At 36.7% G+C, this 26,856-nt stretch overlaps 1 protein-coding gene and 1 non-coding gene across 4 annotated transcripts in view; one reads left to right on the plus strand and one right to left on the minus strand.

The window, feature by feature from the left end:
- LOC127499080 (utrophin-like) overlaps nucleotides 1-26,374 on the minus strand; it is a 39,588-nt gene extending 13,214 nt beyond the window's left edge. For 2 of the 3 annotated variants that reach the window (XM_051869190.1, XM_051869191.1), the window contains exons 1-13: nucleotides 25,950-26,374; nucleotides 22,576-22,706; nucleotides 22,312-22,480; nucleotides 21,289-21,412; nucleotides 17,004-17,251; nucleotides 12,966-13,044; nucleotides 12,065-12,125; nucleotides 11,394-11,455; nucleotides 11,122-11,196; nucleotides 10,218-10,419; nucleotides 8,459-8,544; nucleotides 7,994-8,151; nucleotides 5,213-5,379 (exon numbers count right to left, since the gene is read on the minus strand). In XM_051869190.1, coding sequence (XP_051725150.1) covers nucleotides 5,213-5,379; nucleotides 7,994-8,151; nucleotides 8,459-8,544; nucleotides 10,218-10,419; nucleotides 11,122-11,196; nucleotides 11,394-11,455; nucleotides 12,065-12,125; nucleotides 12,966-13,044; nucleotides 17,004-17,251; nucleotides 21,289-21,412; nucleotides 22,312-22,480; nucleotides 22,576-22,706; nucleotides 25,950-26,084 — 1,697 coding nt within the window. In that variant the 5' untranslated portion in view covers nucleotides 26,085-26,374. The remainder of the gene's footprint in view (nucleotides 1-5,212; nucleotides 5,380-7,993; nucleotides 8,152-8,458; nucleotides 8,545-10,217; nucleotides 10,420-11,121; nucleotides 11,197-11,393; nucleotides 11,456-12,064; nucleotides 12,126-12,965; nucleotides 13,045-17,003; nucleotides 17,252-21,288; nucleotides 21,413-22,311; nucleotides 22,481-22,575; nucleotides 22,707-25,949) is intronic. The other variant, XR_007926038.1, reaches the window with a different exon arrangement.
- trnal-uaa (transfer RNA leucine (anticodon UAA)) lies at nucleotides 24,988-25,070 on the plus strand. Its single transcript has one exon. It is a non-coding gene; the product is annotated as a tRNA-Leu (tRNA).
- Nucleotides 26,375-26,856: the final 482 nt, after the last annotated feature.

Below are 26,856 nucleotides of genomic sequence, written 5' to 3' on the forward strand. Positions count from 1 at the left end.
ACTGACACTGTCAGATGAGAACAAAAGTCGAACCGAAGTGAATTGGATAATGACACAATTTTCTTACTGTTATTCAACTAAATTAAATCAACACTGAACTGACTTGAGAATAATGACAGTATTGCCTTCTGTAGAGCTGCTTTAAAGTTGAATTGAGTTTATTTCATAACGTACAAACTTGTACAAACTTGTTGTTAATGTTTGTAATGGGTGTGCCCTCATACTGATCACATATGTGACCTGTTATCCATAAATGGATATATGAAAAATTAAAAAAAGGTTCCAGTTCGACAGAAAAACCAAGTGGTGTGTGTGTTTTTCCTCCACATAATTTATTAAAGTTACCGGTTATCGTTCATGCAAATGGCTGCGCCAAAAGGTTATGGGCCCAGGAGAAAAGCAGGTAACCAATGGAGTAGACTGTATTTCGACGGAGATGAAAAGAACTATGATAGACAATATTTCTAGGCCACCTGTGTTTGCTAGGCCTAAAGGACACGATTTTATCAGATCCTCCCGCACGTGATGAGAAAGATGATGAAGATGCCGCCGATAAAAACGAGGACGCATATGCTGAGCTGATTCAGTACCTGGATGACAAAAGTTTGTCTCTTGTAATGAGAGATGCAGCGGACGACGGTAGGAAAGCGCTACAGATTTTGAGAGTGTAAGAATTGAAAATATCAAGATATTTTAAAATGAACAAAGACATTTGCTTTACTGTCTCAACCCCCTCTCTTTTGCTACAAGGGCCATTTGGAAGGCACAAAGGTGTTGAAGGTGATCAAGCCCTGTAGGCCAAGATGTGTGTACATCGGGGGTCTACAAATGGTCACACCTTTAGTACAGTGGGGGAAGTTTTAATTTCCTGATTGGTCAGTTTGAATGTCTCATATTTTGGTTTCAGTCACATGGTCAAGGAAGGGATAAAAGAGGATTGTAACTGTTGCTCTGGGTCTTTGATTCTTGGCTTTTCTTGGGCACTCTCTCTGGCCCTCTCTCTCTCTCTCTCTCTCTCTCTTTCTCTCTCTTTCTCTTTCACTCTCTGTCTCTCTATCTCTCTGGTAACTTTTGACATACATGATTTTATCATCTCATACATCTATTTTGTAATTATTTTAAGTGTAACCATAATCAGATATTGTCGTTAAACCCTTTATATTACAAATGATGTGCTAACTAGTTTTGATTTAGTGTTAACATTAATGTGCTCCCTATTGCAATACAATATTGTCACACTGTAGCAACGCTCTCCCACATATTTTGCTATTATAACTGCGCTTATTTCCGTCGTTGGTATAAGTTGCAGTGGGTGGTTATAGACAAGAAATGTACAGTTTTCTGCCATCTTGCTGATAACGTTTCTTTAGTCGCTCGGCAACCCTACAGCCTGAACCCCTGTAGGAGGTCCACCCTTACAAGAGACTATTATGCTGGTAAAGGAAAACCACAAATAATTAGCCTGTACACAGAGTTAACGTCACTGCAGAAAGTGGCAAACAAGAGCATAGAAGATTATATTATCAGAGCCGAAACACCACAGAGAAATGCTGAAGAGAGTCTCAGTGATGGACTGTTAATTGCGATGATTTTGACTCATTTAAACCATCAGCCATCCATATCACACAAAGTGATGTAAACATAATGCTTGCAGAATTCAAAACCAAGTTGAGAAGTTTAGAAAGTACAAAAGTTTCACACCAGCGCGAGTGATGATAACGTGATGAGACTGAGTGCCCCAGCCCCGGACAAAACGGGCATAAAGCCCATGCTTGCCCGAACCAACATTGCAAAAGACTGTGGTGTAGTTACTGCAAAAGCTCGACATACAAAGATGCAAACTACAGACGCAAAAAGAGAGACAACGTTAAACAAGCCACTGATAAAGAGGACAACAACAAACACACATTTATCTTTAAAGCGAGTGACTGCCAGTTCTACAGAGTGCAACGAAAGGGACTGATGGTGGACACGAATGCGACATCACACATTATTACGGACATTGGAAAAAATTTGACAACAAATTCCAGCTGGAGAAACACTACACTGAGTTGGCAGATGGGACCAGAACGAGTGGACGAGTGGAGTGGCTCTGAGAAGAGGTGACAGAGGTGTGTCTGATTCACACTGAGGGACAACAGGTGTTTGTGTACTTTCTAAAAGCTAATAGTGACACTGTGAAAGCTACTGAAAAGTTCATTGCTGACAGCAATAACAGCACTGAATTCATGGCAAAAGAGTTTCAGTCACTGCTAAGCAAGAACTGTAGGCTATTAGACATGAGGCCTCAGCATCATATATTCACCCCATCAAAATGGGACTGCTGAGAGAAATTGGAGAACATAGAGCCTCATTTATAAAACCGTCCTAAATTTGATCTTACGATAATTTCTCAGATGTGTGTACGTGTGATTCATAGAATGAACGTACACACAGAATATGAGCGTACGACTCTCTTTCAGATGTGAAATCTATAAATCGCAAATGAACTTGAACTTGTGTGCAGCTGAATGGTTTCAGTTCTCCGCATTGTAAACGACACCTAATTAATGTCATTTACATATAAAAGATCATCATCCAAATCCTTTACTTTAGAATGGCGAGCTGCAAGAATAGTTTAGATTTCCAAAAACCTGCAGTAATCTGACAATGAAAAGTGCATACGTCTGCTCAGACCCTGACGTGGCGCTAAGCACTTTTCCATGTCAAAGACCATTTTTATAAATATAAGCGTTGCCGTGGTTTTAAATGTACGCACTCTAAGATCAAATCTGTGTGTACGCATGTTTTATAAATGAGGCCCCCTGTTTGAGATGGCAAGATTTATGCTCCTAGAGAGCAAGCTACCAAAGATGCTGTGGACCTATGCTGTGATTGCCACAGTAATTCACAACAGGTTCTACAATGGCAGAATACAGCAAACCCCATACCAAAGATATGTATCCTCCCAGTCAAAAGAGAATGACTGATCAGACTCCAGAAGAGACTCATGAACCTCAAAATGAGACCAAAAATCAGGCTAGTGCTCAGACAGAGAGAGTTGATCACAGTACACATTACCCTACAAGAAATAGGAGAGCTCCCCAATAATTGAAAGATTATGTTTCTGATGTTGAGTGTGATGACCAGATTCTAACCAATGTTGACTACCGTTACTGAATAAGTGATGTACCACAGACATTCAAGGAAGCTATGAGTTCAAGTGAGTCACAGATGTGGGCTAAGGCCATGAAAGAGGAAATGGACTCCCTTAAGGAAAATGAGACATTTACCCTAATTACGCTATCAGAAGGTAAACATCCAGTTGGGGGTAGATGGGTCCATGCAATCAAAACCAATACAGATGAGACTCAGACATACAAGGCCAGATATGTCGCTAAAGGCTATAGTCAAGTGATGGGTGTAGGTTACAAAGAGATTTTCTCCCCAACAGCAAATATCACTGCCTTGTGCATTAATGCAAATGGCGGCACAATATGATCTTGACCTCCATCAGATGGATGTGAAAACTGCTTATTTGCATGTTCCAAGTGACTGTGAGATTTAAATGGTACAGACAGAAGGATTTGAAGTGAAGTCAGACATAGGGGAAAAATTAGTCTGTAAGCTGAAGAAGTTACTGTATGTTTTAAAACAGTCAGGTAGAAACTGATGTACTAATGTACTAAAAACATATTTAAATCAGTTCATGTGAGTACAGTGGTTCAATATTAATATTATAAAGCGACGAGAATATTTTTGGTGCGCCAAAAAAAAACAAAATAACGACTTATATAGTGATGGGCGATTTCAAAACACTGCTTCAGGAAGCTTCGGAGCGTTATGAATCAGCGTGTCGAATCATGATTCGGATCGCGTGTCAAATCGCCAGACTGCTGAAATCACGTGACTTTGGTGGTCCGAACCGCTGATTCGACACGCTGATTCCGAAGCTTCCTGAAGCAGTGTTTTGAAATCGGCCATCACTATACAAGTCGTTATTTTGTTTTTTTGGCCCACCAAAAATATTCTCGCCGCTTTATAATATTAATATTGAACCACTGTACTCACATGAACTGATTTAAATATGTGTTTAGTACATTAATGGATCTTGAGAGAGGAAATGTCATTGCTGGTTATGCAGAACTCACTGAGCCATCGGATTTCAACAAAAAATATCTTAATTTGCGTTCCGAAGATTAACGAAGGTTTTACAGGTGTGGAACAGCATGAGGGTGAGTAATAAATTACATTATTTTCATTTTTGGGTGAACTAACCCTTTAATATTGCTCCACAGAAGAAATGGTGGCTGATGTTATGACTAAACCAGACAAAACTTTGAGTAGGAGGAATTCAAGAGTTTCATAGTACAGGAGAGGACTGTGTTCATGTTATGTTGTTGTTGTAAACAGTATTGTACAGTATGAGAGCAAGTGGGATTGTTAACATTTGTCATGGGTGTGCCGTCATATTGATCATGTATATGAGAACTGTTATCCATAAATGCAAAATAAAAAAAGGTCTCGGTTCGATAGAAAAACCGAGTGGTGTGTGTGTGTGTGTGTGTGTGTGTGTGTGTGTGCGTGTGTGTGTGTGTGTGTGTGTATGTGTGTGTGTCTGTGTGTGTGTGTGTGTGTGTGTGTGTGTGTGTGTGTTTTCCTCCATATAATTTGTTAAAGTTACCAGTTATCATCCACGCAAATGGCTGCCCCAACACTAACCATTACTAATTAGTTATTTTACATTACTTTTTTTTTTTTTTTTTTTTTGCAACAATAAAAAGACAAATCTCACATTCTTTGGAGTGAGAACTGTTAGATGTGATATGCATGACAGCTCAATTTAGGGGGAAAAAAGTACAGTATTATATTATTATTACATTTTTATTTCATTTTAATAGTATATTTTTTATTTTAATGTTTTTTATTTGTCATGTTTGTTTAATATTTAATGCTAAAAATAATGAAATTACAAATATCAGGATTTTAAACTGTATTTTTGTTCTATTTCCATTAAGATGTTACAAAAATCTCAAACCTAAAAAAAAAATAATAATAATGATAATATAATATAGCTAAAATAATATTAGGTTTGACCTCCTGAGGTGGACAAACAACATTGTCTAAAGGTTATGCACCTCCTTTGCTGAATAAGAAAAAGAAACTTGAATTTCCAGCCCTATTTTGTCCACAGCAGTGACATAAATTTCACCATTATTCACTTTTGTTTTACCTGAAGCCCACCATGGGACACTCTTTACAGATGTTACATCTGGCCTGGTGTTTAGCCGTTTCTGCGGAGGCGACTCTATGAAGTACAGGCAACCACACCATGGACTGTGGCTCCAAATGCATCCAGTCCACAAACTGTTGCAGCTCAATGACATCATCACGGCCCACCTGAAACCCGCCAGCACAGACAAACCCCTCATTCATTACTGCAGTGCACTGCATGACATACTATAATGGAGCTGTCTGAGACTAAAAGCACTCAGATGGTCTATTTATCATTTCAGAAGTGTATTCATCTACAACCCAAAAACTATAATATCCCATCACAACCTTATTAGCCCGAGGGCAAGGGATCCATTAGTAATTTTGAAGTGAAGCAAATGGGGCCAATTGTGGTCATTTGTGTCTCCCCTATGGCATTAAAACTGCTACTACTGTTATGAATCAATTACAGCAGGCCAGTTAAGGCAGGGCTATCAAGAGTCTTTCATTACATGCAACATTAAATGAAAAGAGCTCCACTGTGACCCAAGTAAAACAGTGAAGTATTGGAGGCTCCGTCCAGGGCGACTTTCAGGAGAGCTGAACGGATTTATAAATACTCCATTATACCAGCGGATGTGGTACACATCATAAAGCACTCCATCATGTGATATTATGGGAATGCATGCACACAAATCAAGTGGATTTCATTTAAATATCTCTTGGTAGCTTGTGCATCAGCTGTCATATGAACCGCTAACCGTCGGAAAATGGCGTTGTAAATCCCCTGGCAGGCCTGCCACTCTTATAACTGAGTTCATCATTTATTTATATGTCAAAACTCACTGATGTGTAATGATGAGCCCCTATCCCCACATAAACAAGTCTGAGCATCCATTCAGCAGCTCCCTTTAGGAATATATGTCTCACACACCTGAATTATGTATCATCTTTTATTTGATTTGCATGTCAGTTAACCTTTTTGTTAAAGATTGTCATTTATTAATGTATGTGTATGTTTTTTCCTCAGTAAATAAAGTTTTTTGTTGTTGTTGTTGTTGTTATGGTTATATAATGAAGTTCAACAGAACAAAATTTGACCAAATGATGGACATCATCCAGAGGAACATCTAATTGCTCAGATGTTTCTCACAGATTTGTACTGAAAATATGCTTCCTTAGCACTAATTCACTGGTTACAGGCATCCCATTTAAGTCTAAAACAAATGCGGCTGAATGTAGATCATTTGGTCTTAGAAGAATTTGATGAGAAATATTTGAGTTCATTTTGAGATCTAGTGCAAGTGTTTTGGCAAATCTTAGTTTGAAACATTGTTGATATCTCTTTAAAAATTCTGTGTTTTTTCAGGTACTACCTTTTATGTAGTATAATATAACTGTAAAAGGTCTGTGAAGTTTTAAAGTGTACAACAGATGGAGATTTATTGTTTTCCAAAAGAAAGAACCGATTCTGAACAGCCTGAAACGAGTCAACAGTAATTCAAGTCTATACTTCCTGCACGAACCTACATAGGTTTGAAATTGTAACACATTTGGTCTTTATTGCATTGATACAGTAAAACAGACACCATTGTTACCGTTTGTATCAATGTGTAACAAGTGTTTAGGAAGCATCCGGGGCTTTTTTTTTTTTGGAAGCATCCGGAGCTGAAGTTATGGTAACAGCCGTTTCATTTCCGACACATGCTGTAAGCAGTCGACCAATCACAACAGACCGTCTGACCAATCAGAGCAGAGCAGGCTCTCAGAAAGGAGGGGTTTAGAGTAGGGATGTGCAAGACTATTCGACTAGTCGATTAAACGATACTGCTGCTGCTAGTCCACTTGTAAATATTAGTCGTTTACATTTTCTTTGCACATTTAATGTTTTGCTTTATATTTTTACAAAGTCTACGTTTAAATTAACGTCATGTTAATGTTACATTCTAAAATTAATACATTATTTTGAAAATCTGGAGCGGAAAACAAAATCATTTCAATTTACCTTGTTTTTGCATGTGTTGGTTTTCTCTGTTGCACTCGCGGCGGGTTCAGAGAAATGTCCACTATAGGAAGATGAACAAGGTGAGGGATTTTGACAGCCTACACAAAACGTTTCCATTTTCTTCAATGTCATGCCAAACTAGTATAGCAATTAAGCTTGCTTATAGGCTTGTTATACTACCGGTTATGAGGGACAATATGAAATTTTATATCGGATTAAAGGAGAAACATTATGAATGAAACTTACTTGACTGTTGAACAGTTGCTATATTAACATCCTAACAAAGAGAATACGCTTAAATAATGTATAGTTGTCAGTACACGTCAAGCTTTTCTTGCGATTTTGCCACTCATCATGTGTACAGATACTTTTCATACACAAGAAGCGTGGTTTCAGACATCTAGTCGGTTGCAAAATTTCTGTTTAAACGTTTATGAAATTAGTTGCACATCCCTAGTTTAGAGAGACTGAATCCTTTATTAAACCGTTTCAGACACTGTGAGAAAAGAGGTGATGCCGCAATGTATTATGAGAAAATTAAAGTGTTTTTTGTTTGTTTGTTTTAGCTTGGATGCATGTAAACTTATTGTAAGAGACCTCCAAAATTAAGGAAATTAGGAACAACTATATGAATATATGAATAACTAAAATAACACTGGTTCTCAGGAGAAAAATCTGACACACAAGTCTTCATTTCACCTTGATTTAATCTCATTGCTGTCTAGGATAAACAACTGATATGAATAGAGATATCTCATTATCTCGTTCTGTAACCCATAGGCAGTGTTAACTTACATATTGAAAGCAGCTACGGACACTGGGCTCCATGTTACTCCCTCCAAACGCGGCCGCCTCCCCGAGCTGATGTGGGATTTGGATGCCGTTGTGTAGCAGTAAAGCCAGCTGCCTCTGGTTACAGAGCCCTGCAGCGCTGGCCACCTGAGCGAACAGATCTGTGGAGGACAGCAGGAGCAAAACTCAAAGAACATCACATTATCAGACTAGGAGAGAGAGTGGGTAAGATTTTAGACTTAAGATCCAATTTATAAATGTCTTTGTGAGGGTCACAGCAAGGACAGTGCTGCATACCAAATCCACTTGGACTTTTAAAGACACTGAAATCAAAGTTTGCAATGAAATTGTGCACACATTTTAAAATGTAGGAAAGAAGCTAGCGTCTCACACATAATTTATCTCTATAAATTGAGAATGAACAAAATCTAATATTTTTATGCCACATATTTAATATAAAATACTTGCATTTATACTTGTCCTTTATGGGCCCTTTTGAAAGAGAAAACAAGCCAATCTTCATGGACAATACTTGAACTTTTCCACTTCTTCTGCTATTAAGAGGAAACAGATACAGTAAGAGGTTAATGGTTGATCTCAATGGTAATTTTTTTATGTTTCTGATATTAAAATACTTATACCCCAGTTACTCTGATATTTATAAAAATTATTTGTAAAAAAAAAAAATTGTGGTTCTGTGGGCCAATCAAAACACTGCTCTTAGTTTTAACAGCACAGTTCTGGCTAGAGTTACATTGATGTGCCACAGATATTATGCACTTATTGGGCCCTATCATACACCCAGCGCAATGCATGTGTTTTTTGCTAGTTTTGCTAGTTTAGCCTGACGCAGTAATCATTTTTACGTCCAGTGCCCACGTTGTTTAAATAGCAAATTCACTCGCACCCATCTGTTCGCCCATGTGCGTGCTGGTCGGAAAACAAGGTGTGTTCAGGTGCATTGTTGTCGTGTTGCTATTTTGAGGCAACTGAAACCGACTGCGCCACTGACCAACAAAAACCTGGTCTAAAGTCAATGGCACAGTATTTTTTTTTGTTGTTGTTGTTGTTTAAATAGTAATATGCGCCTATAGGCGGGTGCACAACACAAGTACACTCTGCGCGTGCAGCAGCACACAAACATACCAATTATTAAAAATAAAAGGATTACAATGCGAAAGATTATTATTGTGTACATAAAGATAAAAATGCCTACATGTCATAATGGATAGTCATTCCATGTATCAGAATTACCTATAGTAATGACGAATGAAATTGGCTAATTATTTGACCAATCGTGGCAATACACACATGTATTTAAACTCGTCAGGTTGAGGGTGTCTATATTCAGCAATGTAAATAGCAATCCACCATGGTGCAAGTGCACCTGACTTTTAAAGGGAATGGGAGATGACACTCTGATTGGTTTATTGCATGTTACGCCCAAAACACACCCATGACTCACTGAGAGACTAGGTACAACCCTTTTGGACCATTCGGCTGGCGTGCCGACCATTTTTTCCGTCGTTAAACTAGCAAAAGTGGATTCGGACACGCCCTAAGTAGACCTGCGCCATGCACTTCAGACCATGCGCTTAGATCGTTAAAATAGGGCCCTATATCTTCTATGTCCGGTAAATATCTTGGTGAATAATAACCAATGGTTATGTCTTTACTAAACAGTTTTGTGTCAGCTTATCTTCTTGTCAAAAATAGAAATATTGCTTTAGGACTGCAAATGAAATTAACATAAAACATTACATCAAATATGTATGAGAGCCACCATTAAGGAGGAGATTGTCTGCAATAGTTTAGAGGTCATGAGATTATTTATATTTTTATGAGAATATTTACAGTGGCACTAAAATGTATTTGGTCAATTAAGTCAGATGTAAAAATGTATAAATGTCATTGCATTCTTAGATAAAAATATTAAACCAACAGGAAAGCTTTTTTTCAGGACTATGGACACAACTGCAAAGTATCACTTTTTAACCTTTATTTTAAACCATATATCTATTGTTATATCAAACCAAATAAACTTTTATGTAAAAAAAGTACTTATGTTTATGCATAATATTGCAGTCAAACTTTCAAATAAATGCTTTATTTATTTACTTCTTTTAATAAATGCCACATATTTTGTTATTTAATGCAACATTCATACATCTTAAGTGTGACTAAATACGTTTAGGACCATTGTATTGAAGATAAGACCCATACAGACCTGTCATAAACTTTTAGAAGCCAGTTGAGACACAGATCCACACACAGAGGGATGTTAACCAGATCCGGATGCACCAGCTGTAGTTCATGGTAGATTGTGCAGAGACAGTTTATGATGCATGGTATCTCCAGTAGCTGCTCATTATGCGTGAGTTTGTGTTGATCAAAGACGCTCTGGACTCTGCTGAGCTCCAAAAGGTCCACTGAAACAGACAGACGGTATTCATATATATGATTTCATCTCCACTCATTTCTGGCTCCACAATGAATTCCATTCAGTGCATTTTAATGAAAGTCACCAGAGCGTAACTCATCCATTGGCGTGTAATGAAAATTCCCTAGTGAAAAGGCAGCAAAAAATTATATTTCTTATCGGCATTCATCAGATTTGCAACCAATTATACGTTTCAACAACTACCCTTTCTCAACATTACCCACATCCAAAGATATAAAGAAAAAAGCAGCTGCTGTCTGTTACCAAAAAACCATCCAACTAACCTGACTGCAGGCTATTTCTGCACAGCTTGTACTGTGTTAATGTTATCAGCAAGTTGCTTGCTGGCTCCAATGCTTTCAAAAATCCTACTGCAATTTCAAAGATCAAAGACTCATAGTTAGTGTACCATAAATGTCCCAAAAGTGCCTGACAAAATTAGCAGAGAGAGCTCAAGATTTCATGTTTAAAATTGTCTTTGTTATATGCAGTATTGTTTATTTACTTTGTATTTCCTCCAGTCATTTCGAGTGAGCAGTGAAGAGGAAAGTTCACACTGACAGTAATTTGCCAAGCAATGATAAATGTCCAAAAAAATATGATATTGCAATGGTACAAAATCCCCCACAGAAGTACCATAACTTTGTTAGTCAAGTAAGAAGTATAAGACAAATGATAAGGTATCACTCACAGCAGAGGGCCTTCTGTAGCCGGCGGCTCTTCATAGCTGTGCGGTAAGCGGAGAAACGCACTTGACTCAGATCAGCTGCACAGAGCGGAAAACATTAGGGTGAATTAGGAATGAAGAAAGTTCTAGATACGCTTTATTTTCAAACAAATACTGAGCAAAATACCATCTATGAGAAATCTGCATACTGAACATTTTGTACTTATATAAAGTAGTGAACAACACAGAGAGATTGACAGAACACTTGACACTGATTGACAAGTAAAAGGACAGACCCATTGACTGAAATAGTTGTGTCATCTTTGGATGATCCCATGAGGTGGTCTGCTGCTCGTGACTGAAACATAATTAATAATCATCAACATCAATTCCCTGGTTTGGATTCTGTCAAATCGAAGCATGAAAATGACAAAGATTTGGAAGGTTTCTCACACTTATTTGAAAATCACACTAATTTAAACATTAATTTGTTAATGAATACAATGTGGAATTATTAGTAGCTATACACTATCATTCAAAAGTTTGGGGTCAGTAAGATTTTTTTTATATACTAATGATTTCTGAAGGATCATGTGACACTGAAGACTGCAGTAATGATGCTGAAAATTCAGTTTTACCAAATTCAAAAAGAAAACTATTATTTTAAACTGCAATAACATTTCACAAAATTAATATTTCTATTGTATTTTTGATTAAATAAATGTAGCTTTGGTGAGCAGAAGAGACTTCTTTTAAAAACATCTTTTAAAAAAATCTTACAAAACCCAAACTTTTGAACGGTTTAAGTATTTGGGAGACCTATGGTTAATGTAATACATTTTAGTAAGGGTGACTGTGGAATTAGATTTAAATTTGTGAAATAACTTCATTCTGATGCAAAATTGAACACATGGGAAATCATATTAAGTGCCATAGTGGAGATGAGAATGTATGAAGCAAAACTTACTTGATATAATAAGGGACGCCATTATGAAAAACAGCTCTCTGCCATGGGAACTGAACGGAAACTGGTTGAGGAGACAGGAAGTCATGACACTTGAATAACTTTCAAGCAAAGCAGTTTTTATTGTTTAATGGAAAAAAAGAAAAAGCATTTAAGACAAATTGGGGTTTCCCCACTTTTTGACCAATTTTATGGCTTGTTCAGCTAATTCAAGTTGACTTTATATTTAAAAAAAATATATATTTATAGGGATTGTGTTCTACAAAAGCAATTTCTAGCCAATGAAATACTTCAGAGTTGAGTATAACTAAACAATTGTACACTACCATTCAAATGTTTGAAGTCAGTAAGATGTTTTTGAAAGTTCATCAAGACTGCATTTATTTTGATCAAAAATACAGTAAAAGCAGTAATATTGTGAAATTTTATTACAATTTTTATATAACTTTTCCTGTTATGCAAAGCAGAATTTTCAGCATCATTACTCCAGTCTTCAGTGTCACATGATCCTTAAGAAATCATTCTAATATGCTGATTTGCTGCTCAAGAAGCATTTCTTCTTATCATCAATGTTGAAAACAGTTGTGCTGCTTAATATTTTTTTTTGTGGAAACCGTGATACATTTTTTTCAGGATTCTTTGATGAATAGAAAGTTCAAAAGAACAGCATTGACAATGTAATATTCTTTATTGTAACTCGATTGAATGCATGCTTACTGAATTCAAGTCTGATTGACCCCAAACTTTTTAATTGGTAGTGTACAGTATATTCACTATAGAAATGACTTTTTATTAATTTGCACAAGTTTTCTAGGCCTGGAAATCACAATTTTAAATTTCAAACTGTTTTCCCTGATTATGGGAATGCTGAAAAATGTTTAAAAAAACATTCAACCCAACTTACCAGACAAGAAGTCGTGGGACAAATGTCTCTTATCCGTATGAGAGCATTGCAACTGCCGGTGCAAATTACCCATAGTCCCCTGACAAGATTTTGAAAAAGAAAAATGTTCTCAAATAATCAAGATTGAAAGATTATGACTACAACAGATGGCAAGACAAAAAAATGATGCCTAACATCTAACTGTGCTACCAGACCATAATGCACTGATGGAAATAGACCTCCCCAACAGAGACAAAATGGTAGCTCAGATCAGAGAGAAATTACAGGGCTTTAAAGGCTTTTTCATACAAAGAGAAGACTAAGCAGGGGGTAGGATGGAGAAAAATAAAGACATTGTTCAGGGAATATGAGAAAGAAATCTCTGGTACTTCACTTCTGAAATGACCAGACGCTCATTATCCAACATGCCTGTCTTCAAGAGCCTGTGGAGACACATCTCTGCCAAAATATAATGAGTGCCCTTTTCATCTTGTGTAATGCCACAGTGCCACATCCCAAAAACACAAACGGCGCAACTCTTTCAGTTACATTAATATAACTATTACATGAAATCCCAAGATACTCACTTGGGGTGTCAAATATAGTTGTTTGAGCTCCAAAAATGAGTTAGCTTGCAGCTGCCTGACTGTGGTTTGATGGGGGGGCGTTGGTGAAACAAGGCCCAAGAGTGTCATTGGGCGAGTAGCAGATTAATTATCTATGTTCTCCAGCTGCCCAGGTCGATATGGAAGGTCAATATTTCTGCCTACAGGATCCTCAAAACAACATGACAGTCACACACTCGTCAAGCCGCAGGATAAAGGAGCAATCAAAAACAAACTGGACTCCGTGTGGTCTGAGTGATCCTAATGCGAGATTAAAAATGATCGATTCTTCAAGGTCAGTGCTGGGGTTTGAAAGCATCTTATTAACAGGTCATTGAGGGATGCCAGACTGCTTAGACGATCTGTCCAACTAGCATCTTTATAACTATTATGTGGGTATTATGTATTCTATACCTGAAGTCTGAAATAATCTAAAATTCTCACCTTTAAGTGTGTAAATGACTGAGATAAAACCAGATGTCTCACGTGAGTGCATTTATTTACATTTAGCATGACAATGGATCCATACAGCTTAAAGAGACCATTTTATGCCTTTTACAAAGACTTGATTTTGTTTTTGGAGTAATATTAGAATAGGTCTTCATGCTTAAATGTTCAAAAAACACGTTATTTTTTACATATTTTACATTGTTGCAGCACCTCTCTTCCCAGTCTGTCAGTAACACGATGGCTGCGTCGAAAAAATGCTGCCTCCGCAGGCAGATTAAAGGAAGTAGGAAGGTAATTGTGATTGTGCCACATTCTGTCTCCTCAGATGCCTTTATCTGATGGATTTTTGAAGGCAGCATACATGTATCCTTCGCTGCCTTTGATATCCCACAATCCTGCATGTTCCATTCCCTGACTGTTGAGCTAAAAATTAAAGATGGCATCTAAAATTTTAGGTTGGTGGTCAGTTTTTGTGTAAAGTTTACATTTTGACCAACTTTCCCTACTTTTGATGACATTTCTAGCGAGAAGTTAGTATTGTAGTAATTAAATATTCAATTTCTTGTCACCAAAGCGCTCTCTGTTCTGTAACGCTGCCTCAGAAGTCTGTCCGAAATCAGTTTTGTGAGGTACCTTCATGCGCAAACAGTGCCTGCTAAGTCATTGTCTGACAGAGCAGCGAGGCAACAAGTCAGCTGCCTCGATTTTCAGATGCAGCCTCTGTTTATTTCCTGTCTCTATGAAGCCCCTCCTTCTGAAAAGAGCAATTTGCTCTGATTGGTCAGCTGGATCAGTGTAGTGATTGGTCAACCGCTTTGAGCGTGTTTGGGAAATGAGACTCTCATCCCTTACCATAACCGCGAGTTTCAACAGACGTTTCAACAACATATGTTCATTCCCGGAAGAAAACTCTACAATATAACTCTACAATCAGGGCGTTTCAGGGAGTTCAGAAACAGTAGAGAATAACTACCTTTGGAGTAACTTTGTGCTTAGTAACTTTGCAGACCTTTTACATGCTTAAAGGGTTAGTTCACACAAAAATGAAAATTCTGTCATTTATTACTCACCCTCATGTCGTTCCACACCTGTAAGACCTTCGATCATCTTCAGAACACAAATTAAGATATTTTTGATAAAATCTGATGGCTCAGTGAGGCCTCCATTGCCAGCAAGATCATTAACACTTCAGATGCCCAGAAAGGTACTAAAAACATATTTAAAACAGTTCATGTGAGTACAGTGGTTCAACCTTAATGTTATGAAGCGACGAGAATACTTTTTGTGCACCAAAAAAACAAAATAACGACTTTTCAACAATATCTAGTGATGGCCGATTTCAAAACACTGCTTCGAAACTTTACGAATCTTTTGTTTCGAATCAGTGGTTCGGAGCGTTTATCAAACTGCCAATGTCACGTGAACTATTGAAATTTCGAAACACGAAGCCTCGTTTACTGAAATCACGTGACTTTGGCGCTCTGAACCACTGATTCGAAACAAAAGATTCGTAAAGCTTTAAAGCAGTGTTTTGAAAACAGCCATCACTATATATTGTTGAAAAGTTGTTGTTTTGTTTTTCTGGCGCACAAAAAGTATTCTCGACGCTTTATAATATTAAGGTTGAACCACTGTACTCACATGAACTGTTTTAAATATGTTTTAGTACCTTTCTGGGCATCTGAAAGTGTTAATTAACACTGGCAATAGAGGCCTCACTGAGCCATCGGATTTCATCAAAAATATCTTAATTTGTGTTCCGAAGATGAACAAAGGTCTTACGGGTGTAGAATGACATGAGGGTGAGTAATTAATGACAGAATTTTCATTTTTGGGTGAACTAACCCTTTAAACAGCAACATTACACACTAAAAAGAAAATGTAAAAAAAAGCATAATTGGTCCTTTTTAAAGCGTTGTATTTTAGATAGTGTTGTGCCCATTACTGCACATCTCAGCATTTGACCAATGTAAGTCCATCTTGTTGTGGTCTGATGGCCTTCTGCATACTCAATACCTCTACCTAATCTTCCTTGGCAGGATAGTTTCATCAAACAGATACATTTACTCACATGAGAGGTCTTGCTTCCTTATTTATTGAAATGTCCTTGAGTAGTCAAATTTCTGCCTTATCTCATTCAAGGCTAAACTTACAACAAATATTTCATATTTGGTCATCACATGAGATATGAGACATGAGGAATGAGCTACCTGTGACAGATCTGAGTGTATAATAGAGTTCTGAAGCTATGGAGGTCAAACTGGAATAAACTGAAGACCAGAGAGTGACATCTGTTATACTAGAGTACATTTTCCCTCTTCTCTCAATAAACACTGATAATAATATCTCTAATAGACACATACCATAGACTGATTTCAATCCTAAATAAAAGACACCTTGAATATTAATTAATAAAAAATCATAAAAAATAAAAGTCATAAATTAATAACAGAGTTCATAAGAAGAGTTCCTAATAGAGACTGATAAGAAAGATATGCAAATTCTGGCTTATACCAAAATGTGATAATTTTACCTTATGGTAAATAAACCATCAAGTTGGTCAATAATATAATTCACCACTGTTTTTCATGTGTTTAAAACAAATTTCATCTAGAATTTTATAGGCTGAATTTGAAATCAGGCATTAAAACATTTTGAAACAATTCTGAAACCTGGAATTGAAAATGTACATGCTACTGTTTTAGAACTAACTAACTATATTAGGCTAGTTAACATGAGCTAAAAAAGCATTTATTAATCTTAGTTAGTATTACTTTCAACATTTACTAATACATTATTATAATCAAAAGTTTTATCTGTATTTAATCTGTTATTTAATGGATATGATCTTACATGAATAGTATTTTATAAGTAACGTAAACAAAGGTTAATAAATACTGTAACAAATGAATTGCTCAGTGTTAGTTATTTTATTGCATTTACTAACGTTAACTAATGGAGCCTTATGGTACATTATTACTGTAATTTATCTATTTGAACTCACGTTCTCCAGCACACAGCTGACCATGCTGCGTTCCTCAGAATGCCAGTTCTCATTTTCCATCTCAAGCAGACCAAGCTCCAGTTGGTTCATGGCATCCTGGAGGTCCTGAAGTTTCCCCAGAGCCCAGTCAACCTGGTATTGCCAGCTGGCGGCCTGAGCACTGAACCGTTCCCAGTGCTGCTGAACCTCAAAGGCCCGATCCTGAACCGCTTGAGCCAGCTGATGGATCTTCTCTTCCTGGGCTGTCTCTGTTGGAAGTTAAAAGGGGTTTTCAGTCAAATGACCTCAAACGAGATGTTATATATCATCATTTAGAGCGATTATTTCTTCCACAGTAACAATAACAAAGTTTTGCGGTCTGTGGGTAAAGAGTTTCTGCATAACATGATAGGAAAGTTATATGAATATACGTATGTGGCGTCCTTAACAACATTATTATGGTGACACTCTCCAGCCTCTTAAGTTCATTCAAGCTACACTTCAGACTGATCATTGTTTTAATGTCACATTTGTATAGCATGTAACTGCAATCTGGGGTAAACCAAGCAATATTTCTTTTGGCTTCGGAAATTTCGATTCATAGCAGTGAATCGGTTCGTCCTAACCGGTTCTCTCTCTTATGAAGCTTTTGAAAGTCCAATTCATTCTAAATGATTCTCTCTCTTTAAGTAGCTTTGGAAGGTCTGATTCAGTCTAGTCGTGATACCGATTCGTCCTAACTCGTCCTCTCATATAGTTTTCGAAAGTCTGATTCAGTCTAAAAGAATCGGTTTGTCCTAATCGCTCCTCTCTCTGCTTTGGAACGTTTGATTCTTTCCATGAATTCGGTTCGTTCAAACGGTTCTTGTAAACGAACATATCAAAGAGATGCACCTATTCGAATCCCAACGTGGCATTTCAACTTTATTTCGACAATTTAGTTTATTATGTCTTTGTTATATGTTCAAGATTATGTCATACTAACTGGAATTGTTTATTGATTTATGTTAGAAAACATTAGTTCTGATTATATTATAAATTATATAACTCATAACTTAGTTAAATTATTTGGCAATAAAGCTATTGCCCCCTTAAGTAGTTTCAATGTACTAATACTTTTTGTAAGAAGGAGTACCTGCTCATATTTATTTGTTAACCATGTCAGAGGCATATAGGGTTTTCCAGGACTGAACATTTTAGTTCATAAGACACAGAGACAAAGATTAGTCCTAACCATATTACTGTGGACCTGAACGTACCGTGTGTTATTACTGAGGAATCTAATCTTTCCTTTGTGATCAGATTTACATCCGTACCCTTCAGCACTCTCTCACTTTTCACTTTGTGTCCTATAAGGTTTATTGTCTCCACTGAGCCATTACAGAGACACATAAATCAAGCAGCAACGACGCTATAGACTAAAACTATGACCTCCAGAAATGAAAAGTGTGATAAAACATTAGTGTTTAAATCCAGGAGACGACCATTTACATCAGAAAGACAATACACATAAAATTTGACACTTTGTGGCATCTTTAATAGAAACAGACAACTGAGGACAAGACAAGACTGCTAGGTGAAATCTATCACTGCAATAAAGTGTGGTTAACAGTCAGGGTGATACATTGATAATAATAAGACATGTTTCTTGAGCAGCAAATCATCATACTAGAATGATTTCTGAAGGATCATGTGACACTGAAGACTGGCGTAATGGCTTTGCACACATGCAATGTGAGTAAATTTTTGTTGAAGTCTCCTGTAACGTGTATGTTCAGTTTTGGTTTTGTTTCTCTGCATTCTGTTCCTGTTTTACCTGCCTAAGTTCTTAGTTAGTATCCTTGATTGTTTTTTTGTTTTTTTTGTTTTGTTTTTTATTGCTTAATGTACATAAGACAGGGAACAATCAACAATGTAAGGCACTTCCATTGAAACAAATATTTAGAGTTTACATTAAAGAAAGGAAAAAAAAAACAGAGCAAGGATGAGGACAAAGAGGTAGCCGATGTAGACGTCAAAGAAGAAAAGAGACTAAAATAATAGATATTTTGACAAAGATAAACATAATGTTTCAGATTTTCTATTATGTTTTCTGAAGCATTTGAAACTCTTAACATATTTTTATGTGAGTTTGTGAAAATGCTTAAAGGAGGGCTTACACTTTTTCCATTTACAAGTGTGGATATGATATTTACCCATCAATAAAACAAAATTAACAACATCAGAGAAGGATGAATTTAAATCATACTTAAATAAAAAAGACATCTTGTTGAGTTATGGGAGGAATTGTCTCCATTTTTACTGACAACCAGCTATGTGTATCAAACCAAAATTTAGAAGTAGCATCACAGTAAAAGAAAAGGTGATCAAGTGTTTCAGGAAAAGAAGAACAAAAACCACAAGGATCCACCTCGAAATTAAATCGTTTTTGTATAAAATCACTAACTGGGTAAATCTTGAACATAATTTTGTAATGAGTCTCCTTGACCTTTGGAGCAGCAGGGTATGCCATATAACAGGTAAAAGCTTTATCCCTTACTGAAGTTTCAACATCTCCCAGAAAATAACACTGATAATCACCAGTGATGATACGTTTAAGTTCTTTGTAAATAAGTTTGTTATTACATTTACTGTCTAAAAGGTCTACATTACATATTTTTAAAGAGGGAAGAGAAGCTACCGGTCTAGATAAAGGATCAGAAGAACTGCTTTGGATTATTCTTAACAATCCAGTGGGTATAACACTGCATACTTTATCATAACCTTTTATTGTAATTCTAACCCTGTATTTATTAATAAAATCATTATGAGATAAAAAAAAAAATAGCCATCATCATCTAATAAATCATGAATAAAAATATTGCCTTTGTCATTACCAATCACTTTTAAACAAAGATTTCCTATTAATAACTACAGCCATATTGTTCCAAAGAGTAGAGTTGTGAGGGGAAGTTATGGGTAAATATCATTTTCCAAAAAAGCAATACTTGTTTATGAAAGTTTGATACCTTCAAAGGAATTTTACAAAGATGGTGATCACATCTCAACACAAATTCAAGGCCGCCAATATTTTTAAAAATGTGGTTAGGAATATGGTACCATATTGAGTGTGACTTAAACATTCTTTCAGATATTTTATTCTAAATGTACCAGAGATTCAAAATTAATGGCTCTCAAGCCTCCATGTTCAAAGTACCCTTGATTGTTAACTAGTCTCTCAAACCTGTTTCTGTTCCGTTTGATTACGTTCCCGTTGTATTTATGGCATGAGCTTCATTCTGTGCCTTTGTCCGGTATCGTCTTCACACAACACCGTTTTCAACTAAAAACGGAAAACTCGTTTTGGCCGTTCATTTACACAACGGCGTTTTGGTGGCCTGAAAACGTAAACTTTTGAAAAAACTAATTTCAAAGTGCAAGTTTTTGAAAAAACGATACCGTTGTCATCTCCGTGTAAACTGCAAAAGCATGAATCTGTGAAAACGGTGACGGCTTGTGTATTCCACCTTATTTGTGAACGCGGAATTAAGGTATTTATGTGAATGTGCGAGACTTCCGATTTATTAGCCGCTATAGGGAAATAATGAGAAGAATAGCCTATCAAAGTGCAAGTAAACTATAAAAATAAGGTGGATAGCCATGTTCGTTTGGCGGGAGTGCTCTGTATAAGAATGTGTATGCGCAGGCGTGTGATCTCTACAAAGTGACATCGCCAACTACTAGTCTGTCATTATACAGTGTTTTTAGTCATTTTCGCAGATCCGTGTGAACGGGGATATTTTTGATAACGTCGTCATCTGTACAAAGAAAAAACTTTTTTAGTACGTCACTGTTGTGTAAACATACCCTGCCTAAGTAGAGCATGGTTGTGTACATTTCTCCTGTGATCGCCTTAGTTTTCTTTTGTGGATTAAACTAAAGACTATTTATGCTCTCTGTCTCTTTCATCGTGCGCTTCATTACAGCCACCAGTGACACTGTATTTCTGAAACTCCCATACCCCCATAAATTTCACATCTACCCCCTCCAGAGTTTCAGAGAGGATCTCAACAATGGATCTCAAAATAAATGCTGAGCCTGCAACACCAAACCCTGCAATCAAAAGACTTCAATATGAACTCTTCAATATGGCATTTCTTATCAAATTTTCCCAAGACCAAATGATCTTAGCTTTTCTATCCACAATCATGTGTAAGTTGATATGAAACATAACTAAGAACTTCTGTGCAATAAAAGAAAAACCTCTAAAAAAATAAATAAAGTGTTCCTCTGGGAGGATGCAAAACATTCAAAAACAGTCTCTCACCTGCAGCCGTCTCTGTACTGCTCTGGACCTCCATTGTCGTAGGATGGACAGCCAGAGATAGACACACTTGATTCAGAGTGCCGTCTACATCCTGCCTCTGTCCAATCAACTCTCTGTGCAAGGCCTGTGTCGAACAGCACATTAAAGAAGCAGAGGTGTGACATTTAAACTAAAGTAGACATTCATTACATCTCATTCCAGACACATTAGAGGCGGTGAAATTGGAGATATAATTACTCGAAAAGCAATCAGAAAACAATGCATAAACCCAAACATTAGCTGAGCCGAAAGTGACAAATCGAGGAACAAAATCATTGAACCAGAGGTAAGACGTGTTGTGGTCGATATCAGAAGGAAAACTTTTGATTAATTCTGTGTGGTTTTTACTGATAAAGCAAGATAATATCACCAAATCACATGTAATAATGAGCCACCGACTATAATAATGACATAAAAATGAATATGTGGGGAAAATGAGGTGCATGTCTTTTTTTTTCAGTAAAATACTGAATAACTCAATCACCATTATATTTAAAAGAATACTTCTTAATGTTGTTTACAGCTATATTTATTTGAGGTCTGTTTGTGAAGACAATCTTATTGCAACTGATGTAAATAATGCAATGTTTTAATGCAGTAAATGCAATAAACTGCAATGATAAAATAGTGCCGTACATCTAGGACATCAATATTTCAGCAGTGCAATAACAAATAAAATCATTTCACAGCTTATGCTTGAGGGGAAAAGTAATCAAGGAGTATAATTATTTTGTATTGTATCTTTTTATTAAACTAGTGACATCTATAATATCTAAGGACTGCAAGACGCCTGTTTAAAAAGGCAGCGTAATCAATGTATGTGGGAGGTGCTGGTACAAAGTGGTAAATTATAAAACATTATAAGTGTAAAAATAATATAACATCACTCATAATGGAGTGTAAATATTTAATTCTCCTCCTACTGAAATGTAATGGTCCTTACAATCAGAAATGCCTTCAAGCATCTGTTTTATTTGGTTTAACCTGTGAACATGCACACAGTGAGACTTGCTGCTGCAGTAAAGTATGTACGTCCTCTCTCGCCGGCCTTTGCCGTGTCAGCTCCTCATCTTTCAGCTTTACCCAGAACCAAAGCTCTTCAAGGATGGCTATGAGTCCGGTCCATTTCTCCGCACCGGCCTCCAAACACTCTCTGTGAGCACATGACAATTTAAAAGAAAGTTCAGGACATTATGTTCTATTTTCGTGAAATCTGTTTGTTTACATTGCTGGATATATTGCACAGACCTTCTGCAGGCTATATGAATGTGGTCCACATCTCTGAACTTATCGAGCTCTTGTGCCTTGGTATTTGGGATCTGACCTCTCAAAGCCCTTTTAGAAAGATCAGTCTGGGTATCAACATCTGTTTGGATGTCCTGAGGAGAGAGTATGCAGAAGCTAAAATTGCACCAATTCAAACAAACCTCAATGGACTCTGATTAAGTGATCTTCTCCTTGTTCTCTCTCCTATAAATAGAATTAAAGTGAAGCAGAAATAACACTGCTTCAATAGCTGTTTAATGAGACTAATGCAGGAAAACAAAATCTGGAAAATAAGTGACAAGATCCAAAACATCTGTGGTAGACAGAACACTTGCAAAATAAAGTATTACATCAAACAGCAGACATCTCACCTGCCTTCAGCAGTCTGCTGTAATTCCTACCTCTAAAACTTTCATTTATGGTGGCAGTCACCTTAAAGCCTCCACAGACATATAATGACTGGTTGGTTTATATCAGAAGAAATGTAGCTCTCTTGTTTAGGGCCGCAGGGATGATGTACAACCAAAGAAAGACATCAAACAGAGACATAACAGACAATCTTTGCTTATTATGCTGGAAGCCATTAAAGTGCGAATAACGTTATCTATTCTGCTAATAATTAGAGCTGAAAAAGACTAAACAAAATGACATTTGCCATCATTATTACTGCCAGAGATGTTTAAAAAATTATCACAATCTTGTGTGCTCATTGGTATAAAAAATATTCAGTAGTTTGGGCTGCTGGATAGAAAAAACAACACTGCAATTCAACAGTTTAACATAACTAAATCATATAGCATTTTCACATTGGAGCATTCACCTAATTATTTATATGTAGGCCAACAATGACACAGCAAATGAAGAATGTGAAACTGAGTAATGTTAATAGCCTGCTCTAATCATGCGGTCTGAGCATGGAACAAAGCAAAGTCTTTTACAATAAACTCAAATACTGTATGATATACTGTGGCCTACGTGGATAAAAAACACTGTGAACACTAAATATTTGCCTCAAATTTAAGTTAACAAACGCCAAAATTAAGTTAATAGAACTTAAAAAAAATGATTTTGTACTACATAAACATGTTAATTGCAATTTAATTGAAACGTTGACTTAGCTAAGTCGTACAGTTTAATACGAATGAGATTCAAAAACAAAACAGGCTTTATTAATAATCCAAGCACTCTGAATGAACACACAGGAGAATAACACAATAATGCATAAACGACACAGCTGTTAAACTGAATATACGAAGCGAAGCAAACTTTTTTCTTAAATATCCACAACACAAACAACAAATTGTTAGTCACTCAGCAACAGTGGACCCTGTTACTATAGCAATCCCCCCCGCCCCCCCAAAGGGTTAGTTCACCCAAAAATGAAAATTCTGTCATCATTTACCTACCCTCATGTCATTAAAAAACCCTTAAGACATTCATCTTTGAAACACAAATAAAGATCTTTTAATAAAATCTGAGAGATTTCTGTCCCTCCACTGACAGTCCATACAACTACCACTTTGTCGCTTGAAAAAGTTCATATAAAGACATCGTAAAACTAATCCATATGAATCGAGTGGTTTATTCCAAATTTTTGAAGAGACACAGTTGCTTTATATGATGAACAGATTTAGTTTAGGCTTTTATTGACATACAAATATTCATCAACGCACACATCAGATATGGTAAACAGAAGCTCAAGCATGTTTGCTCGACACGCGAGAACCAATGAGGTTTATTCTCGCTTGTCGAGCAAGTACAGTTGAGCTTCTTTATGTTTGCTGATTAAAGTGCAGTGTCTATTCTTCCGTCGGTCCAGGCGGATAACTATAAGTCTCAATTAAATTGTTTGTGCAAGTAAATTGTAGAAAGTGCCTTTTAGAGCCTTATAAATCTAATATGGCCCTTACTAAGTATATCAAAAGAATTGTGAAACTTGCCATCTTTGAGATAAGCAGTAAGTTTTCTTGATTTTAATCTGAGAATTCCTAGATTGCACACTTGTGGTGAGGAAGACATTAAGAAGAGGTTTTTAAATGTCAATGCATTAATGTTCTTGGTGCCAGCTGCAGTTTATGCATAATGCAATATCTCTCTGTAAAGAATAGAGAGGAATTCGAGATGGTCCTCACTGCAGAACACAAGATCCAGATCCAAGATCCATTCTATGTCCTATACCAAATCTCTGAAAAGAGTATTGAAACTAGGCTTAGAATATCTTTCAGAAAAGCAGTAAAACTGTTTGTTTTTGGAAAATCAGATATTGGCATATTGTTTTAAGACATCAAGAAGTTCATAAATGTCAATGCATTAATGTTTCTGGCATCTCGTAGATACAATCCAAACTGTGTCCTTCCATGATGCAACATCTTGTTGAGAATCTTGTTAGTTATGACCAGGATGGCCGAGTGGTTAAGGCGTTGGACTTAAGATCCAATGGACAAATGTCCTCGTGGGTTCAAACCCCACTCCTGGTAGAACTTCATAACTTTAAACATAATGCAATATGCAATGTTCCACTTTAGTAGAAAATGTAGATATGCAACTGACAAAGTGAGCTTTGTTTAGAAGCCTAGTAAATCAATAACAAGCTTAGAGTACATTTACATGACAGTGATGTACTAAAAACGAGAACTTTTTTCTTTACATTCTTGAAAAGTTTTGCATATAGATAATAGCATTGTAAAAACGAGCCCCGTTCACATGGTTCTGCGAAAAACGCTGTATTATGCTGCCAAGCCAGTAGTTGGAGATGTCACTTTGTAAAGAAACACTACGCACCTGGACTGAACATATAATACGCATACACAGTTTTCATAAATTCTCTTTTTTGTAGTTTACACAGAGACGATAAAGGGTTTTTTTTTGTTTGTTTGTTTTTTTCAGATGTGGTCATTGGAAACAAAGAAACAACAAAATCTATTTCCTCAACTTGAGGTTATTTGCCACAAGGATGACTGAGTGGTTAAGACATTGGACTTAAAATCCAATGGACAAATGTCCTTATGGGTTCGAACCCCACTCCTGGTAATGACCTGTGTTTTTAAAAAGTTTATGCAAAAGCACACCTTTAATGAGGTTATGAAAATGTCTGTATAATTCATGAAAAATACAGTGCTTTGGGTTTGTACCAGAGAATAAACAACTGTGGCTTTCTATGCAAGATTACTGAAACAGCTTTGTTTCATCATTTAATGTTAAAACTTGGTTATTTTACTTTTCTTTTCTTGTGGTGCTATACCGAACCTCCCAAAACATCACTGAAAATCTGCGCCCCCAAATACACATCACAACTAGATCTGAATAAAATGCAACTCCAGTCTAAAGAAAGCAATTTCACATAAAACGCTTTTTACCTTGCAGAGTTTCTGATAACCTGGTGATGTGACAGCCATTCTTTGAAAGTGCTGTAGAAAAAGCATTACTTTCTGCAGTGAAGATCTCACCATAGCCATTATCTTCAGACTGCTGGGCTTGTGTAAGATTCTCATCCTAAAGGATTGCCACTCCTAATGTTTGCACAATTAGCACATCATCTAGGCTTTGAAAGTGCATCCAAATACTCCTACAGCATGTCCACCAACTTAGAAGGTCATTTGCAAGTGTGAAGTAGAGAAATTGGCTCTCCAAAGCAGCAAACAAAGCCAGCACAAAGATCCGACCCAAGGGATGTCCTGTCTTCAGGCTTGTACTTTAATCTTCAAAGGGATACTGAACAATGGAGAGAGGAGTGATTCAGAACCATGAAAATTGAAAGTTGAGCTACGGTGCAAAAGCTTGTTTCCTTGTCAGCAAAAACTCCCTCTGTGGATGAGATGATGCTGAGCGAGAGAACCAGAGTCTGAGTGAGTGGCAGAGAGAAAGAGAGAGAGAGAGATTTGGGGAGAGCACACAGTATGCACACTACAAGACTGCATGATACAGTCTTATACAATCAAAATGAAATCTTTTTTCATTGTAAATGATATTAAATAAACATTGCATCGATTTCAGAATGTCATATTTGATTTGTCTCCTTATACAGAATGAGAATGATTCATCTTGAGCTTCACTGGAAGCAATAACATCTGACTGTCTGTACAAAGAGTCACATGATCAAAGTCAATTTGATAAAGGGACCTAGAAAAATGTCTTGGCTTCTTTAATTATGATTATGAATTACAGGCATATTTAACTATCGGAGAGTACACAATCAACAGTTGTGTTAAATAAATCTAAACTGAACAATCTTAGAAGAAAAGGTTGTATATAGAACCATCAGGC

The sequence above is a fragment of the Ctenopharyngodon idella genome, chromosome 17, assembly GCF_019924925.1.
Source record: "Ctenopharyngodon idella isolate HZGC_01 chromosome 17, HZGC01, whole genome shotgun sequence".
Classification (NCBI taxonomy): Eukaryota; Metazoa; Chordata; class Actinopteri; order Cypriniformes; family Xenocyprididae; genus Ctenopharyngodon; species Ctenopharyngodon idella.